Source organism: Aquila chrysaetos, chromosome Z (genome assembly GCF_900496995.4).
Source record: "Aquila chrysaetos chrysaetos chromosome Z, bAquChr1.4, whole genome shotgun sequence".
Classification (NCBI taxonomy): Eukaryota; Metazoa; Chordata; class Aves; order Accipitriformes; family Accipitridae; genus Aquila; species Aquila chrysaetos.
The window spans coordinates 27757786-27780203 of NC_044030.1; the positions used below are offsets into that span (position 1 = coordinate 27757786).

At 36.5% G+C, this 22418-nt stretch overlaps 1 protein-coding gene across 9 annotated transcripts in view; it reads right to left on the reverse strand.

Moving 5' to 3' along the window:
* Positions 1 to 2557: 2557 nt before the first annotated feature.
* Positions 2558 to 22418, reverse strand: part of PAM (peptidylglycine alpha-amidating monooxygenase) — an 83019-nt gene continuing 63158 nt past the window's right edge. For 2 of the 9 annotated variants that reach the window (XM_030003939.1, XM_030003932.1), the window contains 11 exons: positions 20331 to 20460; positions 15688 to 15804; positions 15116 to 15188; positions 14382 to 14589; positions 13507 to 13707; positions 10644 to 10762; positions 9545 to 9644; positions 8114 to 8167; positions 5567 to 5770; positions 3921 to 3977; positions 2558 to 3378 (listed from right to left, as the gene is read on the reverse strand). In XM_030003939.1, the coding sequence (XP_029859799.1) occupies positions 3197 to 3378; positions 3921 to 3977; positions 5567 to 5770; positions 8114 to 8167; positions 9545 to 9644; positions 10644 to 10762; positions 13507 to 13707; positions 14382 to 14589; positions 15116 to 15188; positions 15688 to 15804; positions 20331 to 20460 (1445 nt within the window). In that variant the 3' untranslated portion in view covers positions 2558 to 3196. Of the gene's footprint in view, positions 3379 to 3920; positions 3978 to 5566; positions 5771 to 8113; positions 8168 to 9544; positions 9645 to 10643; positions 10763 to 13506; positions 13708 to 14375; positions 14590 to 15115; positions 15189 to 15687; positions 15805 to 20330; positions 20461 to 22418 lie in introns of all 9 variants that reach the window. The other 7 variants (XM_030003938.1, XM_030003931.2, XM_030003940.1 and 4 more) reach the window with 5 other exon arrangements.

Genomic DNA, 22418 nt, shown 5'->3' on the forward strand with positions numbered 1-22418 from the left:
GTCTTTGAAGTCTCAAAGCATGCAATTACATGTTATTCATTAAAAAGCATAGTCTTAACAGGGACAATTGCTGAAACTAAATTAAACACATGCACTCCAAATCCACTAGCCAAGACTGAAAAACCAGTGTTCAACATTTAGTACATAAATAACAATATTAGCACGTGGAACCTGCTAGGATGAAAGATGGTTTGCTGGCTTATTAAAATGAGAGCTATGATTACAGAAAGTTTGTGTCTTCCTTTTTACATGGATTTTCTATTGCAGTATTAAGTCTCTGGTACATTGTTTTCATAATATGCAGCCTTAATATGAGATAAGAACATTCAGTGCCTTCAAGCAGGTTCAGATTTTCTGCTATTGTACATGTATGAAATTAGAGCATGCAACTTCAGGTGCTGAAGTTTGCTTGCTGCTGGAAAGTAGTTGGTTGCCTGCCAATGCAGTTATCATAAAATCATAGAATGGTTTGGGTTGGAAGGGACCTTAAAGACCATCTAGTTCCAGCCCCCCTGCCATGGGCAGGGACACCTTCCACTAGACCAGGTTGCTCAAAGTCCCAGGCAAGCTGGCCTTGAACACTTCCAGGGAGGGGGCATCCACAGCATCTCTGGGCAACATGTTCCAGTGTCTTACCACCCTCAAGGTAAAAGATTTCTTCCTAATATCCAATCTAAATCTACCCTCTTTTAGTTCAAAACCATTGCCCCTTGTCCTGTCCCTACAGGCCTCGGTAAAAAAGTCTCATCCTTTTTATAAGTCCACTTTAAGTACGCAAAGGCTGCAATTACATCTCCCCAGACCCTTCTCATCTCCAGGCTGAACAACCCCAACTCTCTCAGCCTACCCTCACAGGGGAGGTGCTCCAGCCCCCTGATCATCTTTGTAGCCCTCCTCTGGACCCCCTCCAGCAGGTCTGTGTCTTTCTTATGTTGGGGGCACCAGAGCTGAATGTGGTACTCCAGGTGGGGTCTCATGAGAATGGAGAAAAGGGGGAGAATGACCTCCCTCGACCTGCTTCTCTTTATGCAGCCCAGGATTATTGTAGAGACCAACCTCTGAATTCCAGAGAGCAGAGATTATGACTAACGCTTAATTAATCTGTTTTAGCTTGTACTTGCAGTTAAACTGTGTTCGGCTACTCCCCCCTCAACAAAGCATTTTTTTAAATTGGAGATAAGGATCAAATAAAGGAAAGGAGGCAGCTGCATGTCATCATCGACCTAATACCATGGAAGCAGAGAACACCCAACATCAGATGGACATTATGTGAGCCATCCAAATGTTAGAAAAATATACCCTTACTGATTGCTTTTGAGAAGAGCCTGTGATCTTTTAGAACTGATGGCATATACACCACCTATGCTAGCAGTGCCACCACAGGTTTAATTGCTCACATTGAAAACTTCCTGTAAACTAGTAACTTGTCATCTTTGCAGACAGCTTTAGAAGATCCTTCCCAACTACCTTATTTGTTTTTATTCATATACAAGGGGATCAAGGCCACAGTGAAAAATAACACTGCCTTGCTTTCAAAAGCAAGACAGAAACAGGCTGTTTTCCTTGTAACATTAGGAAAATAGGAATTAGCAGGAAAGGAATCAACTTAGAATATGCACTAAATACATATCACATGAAACTGAGCCTGTACTCCAGTATTTTAGAAAGCTGTCCTGCAGATTTTGCTATACTTGAGAAAAAAAAACACCTGTCAAGGATTTTAAGTTTTTGTTCCGGAAAAAGGAGATTTATAAAACCTTGCTTGGGGAGGAAATAATATCTTTTGCTCCGCTATCATTACCCTTATTCCCTCAAAAAACACCTTGCAAAACCTGCTGCCAGAAGAAACCTAAACCCTATTTTTCAAGTTCAACACCAGCAATAGCTTATTACAATACCTGCAATGACGATAATGAAAGCTGTTTCATAAAACCCTGAGGCAATTACAGCTGTGTACACTCTTCTCGTAATACAGGTTTTAAAAGGAGATTAATCATGCTCTGATCCTCAAATTGGGCTGAAAAATCATGATGATGTCACACAGTGATTCACACTTCAGATGACTCATAAAACCAGAATAATTATCTAGCAGGTCTTCTGCAAGTCTCCTGTTCAATGAGTGAGCACATTATGAGATTGAGGACTCCTGTTGCATGAATGAAAAAGGAAATGTGGAGAAACAAGAAAATAGTACTACAAAGCAGGTAGAAATAGATGCCTACCCTGACTAATTTGCATATTTAATTTGAGACACAGGTTTCCTCTTAGCTGTGACCATGTTTTATTAAAGTAAATACCCTGCAGTTTTATTATACAAGTAAAATTCCTCTTTAAATGTTTAAGCTTGACTTTGTACATGTATGTAAATTATTAGTCTTTAAAAAAAAGCCTTGTGACATAGCAAAATATTTTTCCAGCTTCCATACAAAATAGCACTTTTTCTCTGCTGGTAGAAGACATTAAAATTTTTACTGTATTAAGTGGTCTGTGTAACTTACAAAAGTTGTATACAAAAAACTTAAAAGTACGCAAAAACTCCAAAGTACACTCCGACAGCTAATGCTCTGCGAATACTTTATTACACAAATTACATTCAGCTTCTGAAAATAGTGTTCTAACAGTGATACCATCTAAAAATAAGACATCCCAGAAACACATCAAGTTAGAAGAAGAAAAAAAATTAAATAGAGACTTTTTTCTTTCCTTCAATGCAATATAATGTTAGTGATTTTAAAAAAATAGAAGAAGATTTAGCAGCTTCATTTTCTTGTGGCACTGTATTTTCTTTGTACTGCAACAGGTTAAGGACATTGAAGAGGAAAGGCACAAAACAGAAATTGGCAACTGAATAGCTATGGGAAAAATACTTTGATCAAGCAGATAGTAAGACTTATTTACAAGATCCCCAAATTCAGATGAGAAAATACTACTGCTTTAAATCAGTGCTGCAATTAGAAGACTGTTTGCTTTATTAAGATGTTCACATAAAAAACAATGGCACTGATATGGAACTTCCATACACTCCTCCACTTAAAAACCAGAACTAAAACCAAACAAAAATTAAAGGAACCAGTGTACAGCCCCACACAGACTAGTACAGTTTACAATTAAATACACAAAATCTTAAACGTGCTTCAGGAAAAAGGAATCTGACATTCTGGGTTGAATCGTATAATGGAGAACTCAAAGGCTGGTTTCAGGATGATGAAGGTGCTGAAGGAGGCAGAGGTGCTGAACACTCTTCCTCTGAATCTGTGCCGTCATCTTCATCTTTTTCTTGATCACTTCCTTCAGTGCTCAGCCGGTCAAACCCTTTTCGGCTGTAGCCTTTGTGACTTGCAAAGAAGTTCCCAAGGTTAAGGCCACCACCGCCTTTCCCTGGGGAAAGGAAAGGCTTGTCATAAAGTTTGCTTTACTGTACAGGAGGAATAAAAATCTATCCACTCATTCAACAGTATAGTGGAGATTATTTTAAGTGTCCTTCCAGAAACTGTTCTTAAAGATCAGTACATGAGCCACAAAAGCTAAGTATATAGATTATGAAACAGGAAGGAAATTAATCTTTGAAGTTTCAAACTATTTTTTTCAGTATCCATTGTTTCATCAAGTCTTTATGCAGGCTATTTGTGTTCCCACCAATTTGCCCTTAATCCCAAAGTGCTTCATTTCATTCACCAGATCCACAGATAACACAGATAACAGCTACTGCTCTCCCACCGGTAGTGACATATCCTCTTCAGCAGGCAGATAATGACAGATGAAAGGTGTCATAAAAGACATTTCCACAAAACACCTGAGGTTTGCCCCCAATTCTTCCTCTGAGAAAGTTCCATCAAATCTGTTACTCAACTACAACTGAATAGAGAAAAAAGAAGTCCAGTTACTGCATTCTTAAAAGTTCCTCAATGACTTAGACTTACCTCTAAGTTTGCCTAAAATTCTGCCTGAACTTGAATCAAGTTTATGTTCCCCATCAGCTGAAAAATAAGGTAGATTTCAAAAATAAGCTAAAAAAACTGTAATCTATGATTAAATAATTATCTGTATTTTGATACAAACCACAGACATTCAACAAATTGATCAGCAGCTTTAAGAAGCAAAACTGATACTTTCCAGCTTCTTGATTAAGGGTGAAATTATAAATCCTAACTAAATTATCATACCATGGATGTTCAGTTTATGCCAATTCAGCCATTAAGGAGATTTGCATATTAGTTATTTCTGAGAACTTCATTCCCTCGACTGTTCACTTATGTTACTGTGAAGAGTTTACAGGAAGGACAAGAACCTTGTCATTTATAACTTGCACAACTACATTCCAGCACACTGCAAAATACAGCTTGACTTTTGAAATGGTATAGTTTCCCTATAGAGAAGACTGGCTTTCTGGAAGACAGTGATCTGTGAATTTCTTCAGGTATTTTGGTGGAACTTTCTCTCCCCCCTCACAAACTATATCCTTCTCCCTGGCAATTCTTTCCATCCTTCATCTGAAGGAAAATTAAATGCCATGACCAAACTGTCTTTTCCTATGTATTACTCAATTTCCATAAATCTGTGCAAGAAGTTTACTTTTACCAATGTAACTGTATCACGCTCTTTGACACAGTAAATTCAAGCACTGCTTGAATCCAAATGGAATGCAAAGATGCTATTATAGATGCTATCCATTAAGGGCAGTACTGCAGTAGTCTAGACTGTTAGCACATTTGATGTGCTAAACATGTTTGAACACAGAGTCAGGAAGCTGCACACTGAAATCTTCAAATAAAATACATCCAATTCAGTCGCAGAGCAATATTATATCACTGAATTACCTACTCTGTCATAGCATGTCCTGGCCAGTGGCAGAACTGTGTTATTTGTCTACTCCATGTACATTTTCTTCTCTTGATGGGAATATCTTGATAAAATAATTTATGTGATACAAAATAACAAGTGTAATGATAAAACTCCCACTGCAGTCTATGAGTTTCTCAAAAATATTGTTATTACATAATACAAATTAAGAACAAATTTACATAGCCTTGTAAGTACCAATTACAGCTCTCACAGCAATGGATGAAGGTGCATTACGGAAGGTGCATTTCATGTCTGACTCACAAAATGCACAAGGTAGTAGAGAACAATAATATGTAATCTCTTGTAAATGTTATCAGCTTGCATTTTGCTTATACCTTTATAATATCCATAGTCTTGTTCTCAACAATTTAAAGATCTCAAACTGAAAATCAAACTGTGCTCAGAGTATTAAAATTTATGTAGTCTAGACAATAACATGAATATATTCTAGTTGTTTCTGAGATACCAATTTTTGGCTTGACACCAATTAAAGTTTTAGATACATGTTGTGAAAAGGTTGTGGCTTGACATATAATATTAAAGGCACAGAGGGGTGCAGTTGCTGTGTGCATGCCAATTCTTAGTTTGCATGCAGCGTCACAGTAACTGTTCAGAAGGGTAAAGGGACAGTACGCTTCTCTTTTCATACCCTTGTCCCTCAGTGTTCAGTGATGTTTTGAACTGGAATAATAAAAGCCTGTTCTCTAGAGTTACTCATGGTTACCTCCATAGACAGTTGTCTTCCTCCACCGAATAAATAGTAAAATTGCCAGCAGGACAACAACAGGAATAATTAGAAGAGTTGTAATAAGAACAAAGGAAACTCCAGTGCTGGCCTGTTGGACCAAATGTTGCTTTTCTTGCTTCTTTAGATGGTCTGTTGATTCTGGGGTGTTTTTCAGTCTGGCTTCTACAATTGTTTCTGATTCTTTAAAAAGAAGACAATTACAGTATGTAATCCATATGCATCAAGAAAGACAGAACAAGGCGTTAAAGAAAAGAACAAGCTAGAATACCTTAAGTGCTGAGTAACAAGGAAACAAACGACAAACACTTATGAAGACGTTTTTAGCTCTTGCTGATGTTATCCCAAATGTAAGGCAGAGAGAGTCTGAATGGTATCACTCACTAGCAAAGATGCCCTCCCCTTTTCTTGAATCAGGAAAAGAAAGGTGTCAGGGAGAGTTTTCTCTTAAAAAGTATCTATCATTTAAAATATAGGAAAATCCCCCAAAGATCTATTTTTGCAAATAGATGTGTGATGTACTAGCAATGAAATATCTCCTTTTGATAATAACTTTTCCACAAGAAATACAGAAATCCAGTATATGCTGTATTATCATAAGCAAAAAAGGAAAGCATTTAAAGTTCTTTTTAATAAACTTGTGACAAAGGGTTAAATTTTCAGAACTGCTACACCCCATGACAGAACTTTGGCTTTGTAAATTTGGAGAGCCTTTGAAAGCATCCAATCATTCCTTGACCAATTTGTTACCTCTCCACCTACAAGGAAAAAAAACATTTCAGTAAATTTCTCTATGATGTTTTGTGTGTGTGTAAAGGATCACATGCTTTATGCTAACTTTTAATGAGTAAAACCGTCTAGCTATACATTTTAAAGTCTGACTTAACTGCATGTCTTAAGAAGTAGCTGCATCAGAAACACTCTGAATCAACTCTGTTTTGATTCTGTATCAAACTTAAAATGATGGTCTATTCTGAAAAAATAGCAAATGCTTCAGTTTACACTTAACACTAATACAATGATAACGATATCATTGTTATCACTAATACAATGATACAATGATAACATGCTGTCTGTTCAAGTAGTAGTTACAGCCAAGAGCAATTTTCCTCCACCATCTTGCCCACCTCTGGGCAAAGCTACAGTTCTTCATGTATTTTCCCCCCACTTCACAGCAGTGCAAACAGTAGTAACAGACTGTCACCAGGAGACTGTGAAAGTGCAGGCCACTCCTGCCCATTTATTAAGCAGAGGATAGCTATCTGTTTTCTTCAAGTGGAGTTGAAAGATATTAATTTCAGTCTATGTACCCTAAGCAGTTTTAGAGATTGTTACTCAGAAACTGTTTCTTACCCTGGTGATACTATTGCATTTTTCTCTGTAACATTAGAAGTGTGAACTACTATGCTATCTTTTTAAAGAAAGCCAAAATGCATTAATATATTCCTAGATTTGTTGTACTGTGGATGCTGTAATTTCAACACTTCCCTTTTGAGTGCTTCAGGAGGGCTGATGTACCAACAGAGATAAAACAGAAGGAGAACAGTTTTGGCAATAAGAATTTCATTGCTTTATAATGTCAGCCTCCTTTATTCTACTTTATTCTAATGCTTGCAATTGGCAGTTGGGATCTTTTGGTATTTTCCTCTGTCTGCATATATATGGCTAAAGCAAACCACACAAGCTCTGAATTCAACCAAAAAAACCCAATTCAACCAAAAAAAGTTAAGAACATTTGAACATTTTATAAAGGCTTCTCCATAGCCTGGTACTGTTTTTCTGAAAGGGAAATAAGCTTTTCCTTTTCAACATAAAAGACCTACACAACAGAATACAAATGGTTAAAATTACTTTCCATCTTCCTGAACTGCTATTTTACCTCTTTCAATCTCCTCTACATGTATTTCTTTATATTAAGTTTCTACAAGTTTTTATTTTCTTTTTTTTTGGTCTGTTTTTCATTTTCACACAGATAAAAAAAGGAAGTAGTAAATCTAGGGAAATAAATCTAAATCAAAAAAATGATATTTTTTCCACATGGTGTGACTGGCAAGGCTGCGTACTGAAAGACTATGCAGAAAGATACACCAATTGCCATTTCAAATAACCCTTTTTTGGTGGTTGAGCGTTGTGGAGCAGGGGGAAGGATACTGGGGAGTAACTATCACAGTTGCATTTTAGAGCTATTTCTGCATCTAAGGGAGCTGACACAGATACCAATCTGGACCATACCAGATGGTGGTACGGAACTAATCCACTGGTTAAATTTTTATCTTAGTGTCTGTGAAGCACTTGTCATCACTGAAAATGAAATGTTTAGATTGGCTGTAAAATAGCGTCTACCAGGTAACACTGTTACAAGCTGCTTTCTAGTGCTTCCTGTGCCCGCTCATTTTATGTGTGTGAAATGATGGTGAAAAATAAAACAGTCAAACTAGTTAGCATTTTCCCCTTGAACTTGGCAGAAGCAGTCCTAGTCTGTGTGAAAATACTGGTTCCTTCATTTCCATTATGAAACAGACTAACCTTTTATATCCTGTACCTCAATACCAGCCTTTTTAACTGACCGATGTTCCATTTCTGTAAAACAAAATTATTCTTCAGGACAACTGACATTTCAGAAAGACACTCAGTGACATTTTCCTGCTAGCTTTCTCAAATGTACAGTACAATCCTACAGTAAACAATCCCATCAGCACCTGAACTTCACCAAGGAGAGTCAATATAAACCATTCAATAGCTCACAAGGCCATGGAAAAAAGAAAGCTTGATTCATGAAAGGTGTTTGCAATAATTAACTCTTATGCCACAGAGAGATTTTATGGGCACGTGTAAAGGTTCAGAAAGTCCCACAAAAATAAAACTGTTCATTATAATCAAAATCACGATGGATTAAAGGCTGGCTGAATCAGGGCTTCTCAGCTACTACAGTTTTATACTGCAACAAAAGCTAAAAAGAAAATTATATACAAGGACTTTCCTCATCTAACCTGTAAGTGATGAATAATTTCATTATTTTTTTGTTCTCATGTTTCTTTGAATAAAAGCCTAGAATTCTTCTTGTTCAGGTTACTACATACAGAAAAAGCCATATCCAGTCAGAATTACAATTTATCTGGTCCAGTTTCCTGTTATTAAGAGCAGCTGATACCAAATGCCCCAAAGGAAAATCATGAATTATAAACAGACAAATATGGAGTAACTAGCTTAGTCAGAAGTTCATTTGTAACAGCAGACTCTTACTGGTTGACTAACACCCTGAAGCCTGAGCTTTATCACTCTCATACATTTTTTACCCAATATAATGTAACAGTGGATTATATTTTTATTCCCGTAAAATATCTAATCTCTCTCTGAATCCTACTAAATTGACGTCTGACTAATCAAGCCCTCTCCCTGAAGTCAGGCTGCTTGCCTTGGGGGTTACTAGATTAAAACTGGGAAGTGTTTCCACTTCATGGAAATAGGACTTCAAATTATACTAGATTCATCTTCTAATGATACATAATCCCAATTAAATGAATGTAAATTTTAAGTTGACTTGTGTTTTTACTTCAGCCCCTGGGAGTTTCCTATATACCTCAAAGGAAGCAGTTGACTTCTCAGCAAATGATACATTAAAATTACTAAAAAGCTAAAGAGTCATGCTTTTGTTTAAGCAGGTACTGACATTGCAAGGGATAGATCTACCATGAGGCAAATGCATTTTGATCTCTCCTGCAACAAACAAACTCATGTACTCAGGACTCTTCTTTGACAGAGCATGCAGCCGTGCATGAAGAATGGTCTTTTAATGAACACTGAGCAGTAGCACACAACTTCTGTAGGAAGTGCTTGTAGTGTACTTAAATCATTGTCATTAAGATACCAGGTTCTTGGGCAGTGGTACCAGATAAATGGTACTGATCTGAAGATACGAAATGTGAAGTTGTGATATTAAGAACAAAAAGAACATACTTTCTATGGATGCAAACTTCCACACTGCTCTGGCATGAACATCTCCAACAAATACTGTTTTATCTTCTGAAGCAACAACATCATGTGGCATCTCAAAGTTCTGTGAAGATAAGCAGCAACAGGTTACTCTTCAGTGTCTACACAGTCATGAGGCCTCCTTAACCCTGAACTTGAGACTGGTCATATTCAGTCCTTAGACTGGAAAATGCAGCAGGTGCTGGTGTGAAGGCCTAACATGAGTGAAGGGAGAGGAATTCTGTTTCTATTGTATGTTTGCCTTCTCCAGGATTAACAACATGGATATTACTCAATGTATTCATGCTAAACAATTTTATATTTATAATATATATAATATTTATAGTCATATTCTTGCATTCAATTTTATCCTGTAAAATTTACATTTAAAATATCATGGATCTTGGTTTCAAGCCCACATACTTAGTTTTTGTCAGAGTTTATATACAACACAGCTATTTGTTATACTCAGAAAAAAAACCCTCTCTCTAATACAATTTAAAACTGGACCACAAATAACAGACTATATGTGTTACCCAGAAATGGGAATCTTAACATTCATTCTTTAGTCTAAGACAATCTATGGAAATTTTTTAAAAAAATAAATGTAACTTTTACGTACAATACTGTATGAACAACATTTAGCCTTAACTTCCACACTAATCTTCTGTAAAGAAGGGAAGTAGACATACAGTTGAATATTATTTCTGCTTATGAATATACTCTATTTTTTGACAAATTACTAGCACCTAAATATATGAGTATTTCAAGTCGTTCATTATTCTCTTAAATTAGCTTTTAAGAACTGTCTTGACAGCAATAAAGTAGGCTTATCCTGACTGAAGGTATTATCTGTAGGAATCATCTTGAGGGTAGTATAATTTTTGAATGTGTACCACATGTAGAAACTTAAGACCCAAAATTCTAGTGTCTTTATTAAGTTAATATTATAAAGAATTCCTTTTGAATACATTATAAAACATCTTATTTCCTGTAATAGTCTTATGAAAGTTGGAGAAGTAGGATGTTAGCAACATTCCATATATGTAATTATATGCACAAGGCACTCTGTGCAATACTCCACCTTTCTAAGCGGAATGAAAGTATCAATTATTTCTCCAGTAGAGAAGTTCATCACAAATCCTTGCACTGGTTCTGCCTCTCCAGGATAAGGCATTCCATTAACTGCAAAGAGGAAACCACCTGCAACAATATTAGATTTCCTTTAACAACCCACACGTAACAAACTACAGTGAAGATGAACTGTAATAGTATAGACGAAAAACGTCTGGCTGAGAGAAAGAGACAGAGAGACAGAAAGGACACTCAACTTTCCTCAAATCACAAGAGGAAAGTTAAGTAAGGTGAAAGTTTGGCATTTAAGAGAGGTATACTTTGTCCAAATGAGAAGAACAAGCAAGGCGATATTTTACAGAATGGTTAAATGTAAAAAGAATGTGAAGGTGTTAAAAAAAATAATCTGAAGAATGCCTTGCTACAGATGCTTGATCTGGTAATGGAAAGTTCTTTAAATGCATCAAAAGCAGAAAGTCAGCTAGGGAAACAGTGGGACCACAAGTGGAAAAGATGTGAAAGGGGTACTCGGGGATGAGGGGCCTGTGGCAAAGCAGCTCAGTTTTTGACAGTTTTTTCTGTTGAATACATTGTGGACATTCTGACACTATTTTTTGTAGCAAAGAGGTCAGAGGAGCCAGCTCAACTGGAAGGAGATACACTAAAGGTGTTAGACAAGTTGGAGGTTAATATTTCACCAAGTTTGGATGGCTTTCACTCAAGTATAGAAGGAAGTCAAATGTGAAATTACAGACCTCAGGCCAAGTTGAGTAACCTAGCACTGCAAACAGCCACTCCTCCAGAAGACTAGCAGACAGCCAAAGTAATGCCCACCTACAAGAAGGGCTCAAAAGGGTGCCTGGGAATTACACGTCAACCATTCTGGCTTCCAGCCTCAGTAAGATGGTAGAATCCATAATGAAGAATAAGACATGGGTAAGTGTAGCCTACTGGAAACAAGTTGGTATGGCTTCTATAAGGGGAAATTGTGCCTCACCTCTGAACGGGCAGAAAAAGCACACAGGTAAAGCAGATTCTGTAGATGTACTTGGATTTTCAGAAAACCTTTGACAAGGTTATGCATCAGAGGTTATTAAAAATGTGACTTGTCAGAGGGCTGAATGAGAGATCTGTTAATGAACAGGAAGCAAAGAGAAGAGCTTAAGGGCAGAACTTTTAATTTTTCAGGACAGAGAAGTCTGAGTAGGGTGATCCTGCAGGGATCAGAGCCAGAAACAATTTCATTCAATAGTCCTCATCAGTGACCTGAAAAATGGGGTGCACAGTGACATCTCCCAGTCTGAGGAAGGTACTGAGCTCTGCAGAGTAGTTAAAAGCTCAATGATATTGAGAAAGTCTGGAAAGACTTTTTGTAGGAATACTTGAGTTGTCAAACAGATGGCAGAAGAGCTTCAACAAAGAAAAATGTAGAGTGATGCTTCCGTGAAAATGTAATCTAGATCATGCCTATGTGATGTTTAGCTTGGAACTGGCAGCTACAACTCAGGATAGACATCTCTGAGCCATCACTGAAAGGTCTCTGAAATCTTTGGCTCCATGTACAGTGACAGCCAAAATTTCAACAGAATGCTGGGCATCATCAGGAGGAGAATTAGGAATGGAGGGGACAGTTCTGCCACTATGCAAAAACTTAGCACGCCCACATCTTAGAGTACCAAGTGCTGTTTTACTCTCTGCATCTCAAGATGGTCCTAATGAAGTTAAAGATGCTAGAAGAGAAAGGCAACTACAATAGTCAAGGGGGTGAAGCAATTAAATGGCTTATGGGGAGAGACTAAGGTGGCTGGGGTTCTTTGGTTTGGAGAGGAGAAGGCTAAGAGGCAGCAGATATGGGGAGTGTGGAACTGTTATTCACCAACTCCCTAAATACTGGGACTGAGAAGCACTTAATGAAGCTAGGTCACTATTTTGAATTAAAAAAAATAAAGTGAGTAGTGAACTTCTGGAGCCTGTAACTGTAGGAGGTCAAGGAGGCAGACAGTACAAACCAGTTCAAAATGGGATTAGGAAAATTCATGGGCAATATGTCTATAGAAACATACAAAGAAGAGGTCAGGAGCTACTTCCTAACCGCCTTAAATAAAGTGCTCGTGGATGCATGGGGAGTAAGAGAGGAACAGACCACAAAATGCAGCCAGGCTTACACATTCTCCTTAGAAAGCCTCTCTTGTTGCCACTGTCAAGTGACAGAGCTATAGGTATCAAGTATATCATCCAGTACAGCATTTCCATGTTCTTGGCAGATGCAAGAGAGGTAACCCTGATATTAAATTTGATATCAACTATATAGTTGGGAGCCTGACATGCCAAAATTTCTCATCCAGTTCTTGACATTTACATTACCTTCACTACTGGTATTAAAAATCCAACCCCAAAACTTAACACAGTAACTGTTAACCAGATTGTGATATTAAAAGCCACAACTTTTTCGAACTGCTTGCTTTCAGATTTTTTGTTTTGTGAAACACAAAACTTTTCTTGATAGTTTGGAACCTCTTTGTTTTGCTCTCTTCAATGGAGCTTGAAATGAATATTTTAAAATGTTATCATTAACTAATTATTGACTCTGTAGTCACTAGGAAGCAAACAAGATCATCTACTTGTTGACATCACATTTAGGGAGTCTAATCAGTCATTTCTCATAAGCAGAGATTACATGCAAGCTTCCCTGACCCCACAAGTAGTAAAACAGGATAGTTCTAAAACTTTCCATTACGTCAGCTCTACTTTGAAAGACAGTAAGTATCTGGCCTAAGATAACATGATAGCACTCTTTATGAAATAACACTGTGTACTGTGACACACTGGAGTAAAGCAACTACTTGAAACCTGAAGAACAGGAAAAAGATTACCTGGAACATACGAAACTGCAAACAACTCTCTTCCAAACGATTTGTGCTTGATCTCTCTTATGAACTCCCCAGTCTCTAACTTGAAGCACTGAATTCGACCATTTTCCCTGTCTGCAATGCATAGCTGACTGAAGTCGGGGATCAGGGCTAAGCTGTGAGGGATATGAAACTGTCCAGGTCTGGCTCTGCCTAAAGAAGTCTCTGCAATACAAAATATCCAGGTTTGTGTTAAAGTATACACTGAAACTATCAGTTTCACTTAGAAACAGCAATATGTCACATAACACAATGTAACACTGAGAAAAGAATAAAGTCAGCTTGCTTTCTTCTCCTAGCAGTTTTACTCATTTAGGTAGATAAACTGTGGTAGTCTTTTGTGTTGCCTTTGTAAATCCTGAATTTATGAATTCTCTATTTCCCTACAATATTTGGCATAGTTTAATGCCTGATACATAAATCTGAATCAGGCAGAAATGTAATTATTCATAAAACTTAAAACAGATGGGATCATGGCATAAATCCTGCAAAAATGGTAAAGGCTTATACTATTTGACCAAATGTTTAAGAAAAAAATAAGGTTTTTGTGAAAGAACATTTCTTGATAAGATAGGACATTCCAATACTTATACTGAAAGCATGCTAACAAATTCCCATTTTTTATTTTTAGTGACCATATAACTACTACAAGTAGCTGTATGAATAGAAGAGAGAAAATTGGAATGCAATGACAAGGCTGACATTCAGCTAGGGCTTGGAAGGTATTTCAGTAATAGAAATTTGTAAATAAAGTAATAGTAACATCAGCAATCTCACGGTTCATCATGAGTTCATGATAACAGCAGTATGGGTAAAGTACCAAGAGCTCTGACCTGTACCTTCTCCCCACTGCATCACGTACAATCCCTTTGGAGAGAACTGAATGACTCGACTGTTACAGTAGCCATCAGAGATATAAATGCTGCCAGTGATCGGATCCACAGCCACATCAGTTGGTTGACAGAAATGATTTTTGTCACTGCCCGGTTGCAAAGCCACTCCTAAGATCAGTAGTGGTTCTTTGTCATGTGCTCCCAGTTTGAAAACCTTTTTTTAGTCAACGGGAAAAGAGAATAGGTTTCAGTTATGGAAGGTGAAATATAAGAAGGGTGACTGCCTACGGAAAAATATCTATTACTGTGTATAAAATCTATATACCAAACTTAATATATTGACTATGACATCTATTACCAGTTTTTTAGTAGTGTTGATTCTAGGAAATTTCTGCCTAAAATATAAATTTCCTGTGATTACAGCAAAGGAATTAGTTTCACATTCTGGATTTAAGTACATAGGAGAATTGATAAGCAAAGATGCAGCAGAAAAATCTGTTCTTTTTCAAAAGAAACACTGTTTTAAAACAGATAGTTTTATTTCTGAATACTATGTCCATGTAGCAAATTATTCAACACAACTATATTCCACGAAGGCCAGAGGGGTCAATTTGTGTAGGCATATTCTTAATATTTATCTTAACTGGCCTAGATAAATAATTTACGTCAAATCGCTAGGAAAGCAAAAACATTTTGTGGCAAAATATTAAAGTCCTTCTATTAAAGCTTCAAAAACATACCTGATGGAGAGCTACATCAGTGACCCAGTAGTTACCATTTTTATCTATACTCAAACCATGTGGTAAATAAAATCTGCAAGCACAAATGTAAAAGAATCAAGTTAAAAACATCTTCCAGGAAGAATGATGTAGATGTAAAGATTTCACTTTTTATCTGCTGATTAACAAATGCTGTACACACTAACTACCTGTAGTATTTAATGAAAAAAGATAGCTTTACAGAATAGAATTTTCTGACAAGTGTGTCTCAGCTCTGAAATTCAGTTGATCTCTGCTATCTCACTCAGGCTAATATTTGGTATCTTTAAGGACAATATACAATACTCATGAGCTCTGCATTTCTGTTAATCTGGCTAGTAGATGAAATTGTATGAATTGCTAGAAAGCAGAGGTGGTAAAGATGGCAAATTACTTTTATTAGTTGTTGATTTAGTTATTATTTATTTATTGTTTAAATAAACTCAGTGGCTACAATCACACAGTGCAATACAAAACACATGAAAATGGGTTTGGGGACTTTTTGGAGTAAAATATACAGAAATGTTAGTTCAATAAAAGCAAAAATAACTTACAGACTTTTGCCCATGGAATGAAGCAGTTTTGCATTACTTGGATTCAGGACAAGAATTGTGTTCTGTTCAATTGGTCCAAGTCCTCTTTGCTGATAAACAAATTTGCTGTCAAAAGAACTACACAAAAATAGTGGAATAGAAAGGCAGCATTAGAAGGTTCCACTGATGAACAATACACATGCAACTAAAAGCCAAGCTCTGTAGTTTAATTCCAGTGTGGGGTTACTGGTTTCTTTTTTTTCTTTAAGTAAGCCTTATTGCATTACTGTATGATCGTAAGTGTTACAGTGTTGGATGTCTGCATTTCCTACTGAAGTTATGAATTCCAAACTAAAGGAGCACCAAATTAACACAGCAACAATTAAGATAATCCTAAAGCAAGCAAGAAAAAAACCTCTTCCTTTTTTTTTCTCTTCTTTGCTATGGCAAATCAGAAATGGGAAATCAAACAATGCAGCCTAAGTAAAAATATAGCTAAACACCAGGTCATAATTGCCAGTAAAAACAGGTATACTTCATACTGTCTAAGGCAGTGTGTGCATGTTTGTGTGTCTTTTTTCTTTTTTTCAAACACAATTCAATATTTTGCCAGAGCTTACTACTGTAAGATTCAGGTCTTAAGGTTCTTATCCTTTTCTGAGTGTGCTTGCACAGCTTGAGACTGTAGGATGTGACGTGTATTTCTCCTACCCCAAGAACTCTACAGTCAATTTTCAGGGTATGTGGAATATATTAATAAATGACATTTAAACATGTCACTATTTTAGACATTAAGAACCAGGATTAGCTTTCTAGAAGACATTTACGAGGCATAAAATTATCATATGCTTAAGAAATAAAAAATATAGTTGTCTGTACCCCTACGGAGAAGTTGGCTATTACTCTAACCTGTTGAAATATATGTTCACCATTTAGTGAAGGTAAATAGAGTGTAAAGTATTTCAAACAAAATTTGGTTTTAAGCAGTTTTATTTAAAAATGAGTCTAATACTCCTAAGGACTTACTTGCTCTAGGTATGGATGACCACAACTGGAGAACCAACACTGGACAGACTGAACTAATATCATTAAAGTTATTATGATAGCACAGCTAATCACAGAAGTGAATCTTAGTGATGGTAGGTATTGTACAAAAAAACCCACAGAAAAAAAGATTGTATCTCTGGAAAACTCACTATCTAGACAACTTAGTTTCCTTCCCAGCGTTTGAGACCAATTTCCCAGGTAGTCAATGTTCCTTTGTTTCAACTGATAAATAAGGACACTAACAATGCTTACTACTGCTACCTTAAAAGAAGCAAGACCAAAACCAACCAAACAAAACAACTGAACACCTTGCTATTATATGTCATGTTGCTCTGCAGCACGGTTTTCTAATAGGTTCTGCAGTTTGATATCAAAGGACAACTAAAATATGCTGCATATGTCACTACTTCTGATTTCAAACCCCAATGTAATTCCACAGCTATTTTTCTACTTTTCAGCTGGCAACTTCACACTAATACAAACAATTTATTGCTAAATCTAACATCCTTCTGGTGGGCTATATGTTAAATTTAGACAGACCACCTGATTTCATAACCCCTGAAGGCACAACCCTGAGGTCTATTCTTGATCAATATCCATCACCATTGTGGTACTGTGCTCAGCCTAAATTAACCTGCCTAGCTTGTTAAGAATGCAGTAACAAGAATGCAGTTTATTTTCTTTATTATGTCTTTTATAAATTGCATGAATAGTATACATTTTTCGTCACAAAATGCAAAATAACTTCCAGCCGATTCATTGCTTAGGCAGCTGAATAGTTCTAATTTTTTTCATTCTGAACAGCATACACCGCCTATAGCGAAGACTGTTCTGAAACTCAGACGATGATGTGGTAGAAGAACCTGACTTATTTAAAGGATTTTTTTTTTTTAATTCATGCACAGAAGGAATGCTACAGCCACTGAAAAGCCACTAGTGTATTATAGGGCTTGTCATTGCATAACTGCTTTTGCATTCTAAAGCAGACTGAAGTTGCCTTATAAAACAGCGCAGTCCATTCATCCAGCCACATTTAGTTGAATGAGGATCCAGCTTTTATGGCATATATTAATAATGCATTGGAAACATTTGTGCATTGCCTAACAGCATGGATAATTTTTGTTTAATTTTTTTCTATACTATGCTGGTGAAGCATTGAAACAGAGAAAATAAATTCTGGGCTTCAGGCTTGATTGATTCATCATGTTTATAATTTCATAAGGAATATTATACTCAATTAACTGTGTATTTGCAGCTAATGATAAACATTAACTTGAAAGTCTAATTACTTCTTATCCCTCCAGCATACAATAGTCATGATAAACCTCTCTCAAATACTCATTTTTTATTCCTTTTTATTGAAAAATGAGAACACATACACTCCTTCCTTTACAGCACAACCCATGAATGGGTCCCCAGACTATTTCATACGCCCATGACATACCCAAAGATAAAAAAGGAAGGCTGACTGGCTGAGCACGCATCTGTGTGCCTCTTCTCTGTGCCACAAATATGGAACAATAGCTTAACCACAGGCATGTTTTCCAAATATATGGTTTTAGAGTCACAATACTCTACATACACAGGCCTACAGAAGTTTTAGCCTGTCTGATTTAAGGGTTCCTACCAACACTGTCTTTCCTATACATTGATTAACCGTGTTCCACAAGAAGAAAAAAACCCAACAACCCAAAACTTGTGAACAAAACCCCTCTGAAATGAATCAGGATTTCATGTGTAGTTGTCTTTATGGAAGGCCCATAACGAGCTTTAGTTAACAGCAGCTCATCTTACATCTTGGTTACATATCTGGGACTGAACGCTTCCGATCATATTTACAAACCCAGGCAGTTTCACTTTGTTCCAACTTCAATCTCCACATGATGGCAAATACGGCAAGCTCCCACACAGGGGTGATGTACAGATTAACACTACTAATACTAAATATAAGACAAAGCATTTTTCAGGGAAGTCTGATAATCACAGGCTGGAAATACGCAGAATATGAACAATGTCTGCTATCAAAGACAGGAATGAGTTAAGTGAACCTGTAGTGTTACGCAGCACAGCTGGTAGGTATATGGATTCCAGTCCACAGCTCCAATCTTCTGCACCCACATCATAAGAAAATTGAAGTTCAGTTTGTCTCTCAACATGGTTGATTCATTATGCTCACTTGCTATTTTAGGGAACGTTAACGTTTTCCTGTTTTATTTAAGATCTGGAGGCTCTCCAAATACTGCTTGGTCTCAAACTCCAGTTTTGTGCTCTGGGTTGTGGGTATAACTGAGTTGCCAGACACTTACAAATACATATTTCAGAAGTAAGAAATAATACAACTGCCAGCCTATTTTCAAATATTTTTTCAATTCTTTCTTCAATGATACAAAGAACAGCACTTATGTTCATGTGTAGGAGGATGAAAAAAAGCAAATCAATATCAGCTTTTACTTGAAGTTTGAGTAATACAAGTTGCAGCATGCATCATCCTTTCAAATTTTATAGTCTGTATTTATATACACTTGAGCTGGAGAGATCCCTGATACAATGCACAAGACATAAATGACTGCCTTATCTGCTGCATTATGTTATTTAGCTAAAAACCCAAAGAACTTACTTTCCTTCATAGAACAGTATTCTAAGCATAATTTGTCATTATAAGGTTGAGAAAACTCCCCCCTCTAATTTTCAGAAACTATGCTATCTTAAAATGAATTCATCGGGAGTTGAAAAAAACCCTACTGTTTAGCCTTATAGTTATATACATGAAGAACAGATGCTTAGAAAGAAGATAAAAAAAGCATATTATAGAAAGGTTACTACATAATATTCTTTTACAGGTGGATACTATTTCCTCCCACTGTTTTGTCAAAAAGTTCATGGATTTTTTCCAAAGTGTCCATCTAAACAGTTAGACATACTATTTTAAAGTTCAAAGGCATAAGGAGACTGTACAAATAAGGACACTATACTTTATTTGGAACGTTCTGTTCTTAAAATAATATACCTTTGAGTATATTACTTTACAAACACTAGAAAAATGGCCATTATAAAGTTGGACTTTTTTTTTTGTTTGAGTGACACTAAATATAGTAAATTTTATTCAATATAGTAAATTTTATCAAATGAGTAAAACAAAGCCTGTTTTGAGAGTGCCTTGTAACAATCCAATTTTGTTCAGTGGACGTAAACACAAAAAAGAATGAAGATACACTGGAGCTAGCTTTGCACATCTTAAACCCAGGTGCTAATAGTAGTACACCGTACTAAAACATCATTCTCCCCGGCTAATTAGTTCTGCTAGAAACATGGAGAAGCAGGGATAATTAATCTCAGTGAAGAGCATACTAACATGGTCATACAGTTTAAGGACCTAATGTACTATGTTCTTTTTCTCTGGAGACACATTCTTACTGTCTAAAGACCTAGTAACCCCATCATCTTGAACTGTCAGTCACCACTTCCATTCTGAGTCTCCCAAAGGCACATTCAGCCAAAGAACTGAATTTGAAATGGAAAAGGAACTGCAATCTATCTTGTCTTTTCTTGAGAAGATATACAAACAGCACACACCAATTTGACCTTCTAACATGCCATTCAGCAGAGTATCTACTTACTTTTCATCCCAAACATGATCACCTCTGTGGAAGATAACTAGGTTATTTTCAGGGTCCAGAGCCAACCCAGAAACTTGGCCTAGTTTGAGGTCTAATCCAGGCCACTCCACAGCCTCTTCTATGTGGAAATCTGACCAAAGAAACAAATAAACAAAAGACAGATATTCAGGTAGCATATTTATAAAAAAATATGGTTAACTGGCACTTGGTACAGACTGCTGGGAATTACATGGACATTTTCTTACATGCAGTACTTCCATTAATGCATTGCAATTTAATTCCACGCATAGTTTTATTATAGTAAAGCATGCACAAGCACTGGCATCCTGCTACATATAGGATGACAGAAACTTCAAAGCTGCTTTTGACTCCATTCTTTTCTCCATCTTATAAGGATAGAGGTAGACGGATTCTAGAATTTTTAGGAGCTCTGTGAATACCTTCTATATTGAAAGATTACAGAAGTATACAACTATTATCCAAAATCAGCAGGCAAATGTAAATATTAACCTGTGTTTTATTTAAAAATGCATAACAAAGACTATGAATCACTAAAACAACTACATATCAGAAGTGGTTGATTCGTGACTTTTTTTTCAAAAAAGCTTTTAACACTAAGGAAAAAATACAGGGAAGGAAGAAAAACAGCAACAAGAAGCAAATAAAACAGTAATTCTGTGAAGTTTGCCTATGACATTTCTTTCAGCCAACATATGCATTAGTTCTGGATAATGTTCATATTTCAATCCAAGTATTATAGGCATGAATGGGAAATAGATGTCTAAATCTGATGAAAGAGATGAAGAAGGGTAGAATATTTGTCATTGTTTATGCTGTAACACAAATGTTTTTAAGATTAAATACTGGATATTTTTTGATTAACACAAATCTGATTTTCACACTAGATCAACAACACAGGATTTAGCAAGTGAACCACTACTAAAAAATTGGATACTTCTTGTGTTTGTCTTAAATTGTAAAACTCCTCAACTAAGGGAGACAAATTTAGTTTCAACTTAAAGATTAAAATTAAAAATATAAAAAGATGTATCATTCAATCTCTGTTTTATGTAAAAATAGACTTAAACTGATTAAAGGCATGAACAGTCCAAAATTTGAAAAAGTTGCAGAGCATTAGCTACAGGATTAATTTCTCACAAATAGAGTGCTTAATGCTATTTGGAAGATGTTGATCTGGGTTGCTCTGGCAGTATTAAGAGACAATTGAACTATATTCTGAAAAATAAAAAATATAATGGCAAGACAAATATCACCAATTCTGATTTAAAAAAAAACAACCAAAACCAAAAACCCACAAATCCTAAAATGCCTTCTATATGTTAGGAAATCCATCACTCCTTCCTTTCAGAAATTAATTTGTTCAGCATAATTCAGGTATTTTTAACATGCAGACTTTGTACATAGGTATGTATAGGCAAACTGAAGGTGAATAGAAAGCAATTTCTTTGCAGCTACGTGAAACTGGAGCTGTTTCATGAGTATTCAATGTGTTTGACAGCATTATGCTGTACTTCGCAACTTTCAGTTCACCCAAAGTTTGTGTGTTTTGCTGTGATCCTAAACACCAATCACTGGAGTACCATCTAGGCAGGTGAAACACATACCCTCTTTCACAAAGTGCCAGGGCATCAATGCTTTGACACAAGGTAGATCACAGACCTTAACACACAGCACCCAAGGAGTTTGAGAGGGTTCAGCTGGAAGTGATCTTCTAATGAAAGGAAAAATGAAGAGGGAAACAATGTCCAAAATCTTCAGGTCACCTGTGCAACCCAGCTGTTCTGATAAGCATACCTCCCACTCCCCCTTCCATTTCACTTGAAAGAAACGTAGTCTGAGGAGTAACAGCAAGGATGGGGTGGAGGGAAAGCCATTTTCTACAACCTACATAGGGGAAGGATAAAACCAGTGCTGAAAACTCCTGCCACAGACTAGGAGATATTTTACCTTTGTAGTTTTAGATACCATAGCTAGAGAAGGTGACAGAGAAACTCTTCAGGCTAACACAAACTTAAGACAAACCTAAGGCAATCAGCAACTGCAGTGAATCCAAGACAGTAATCAGAA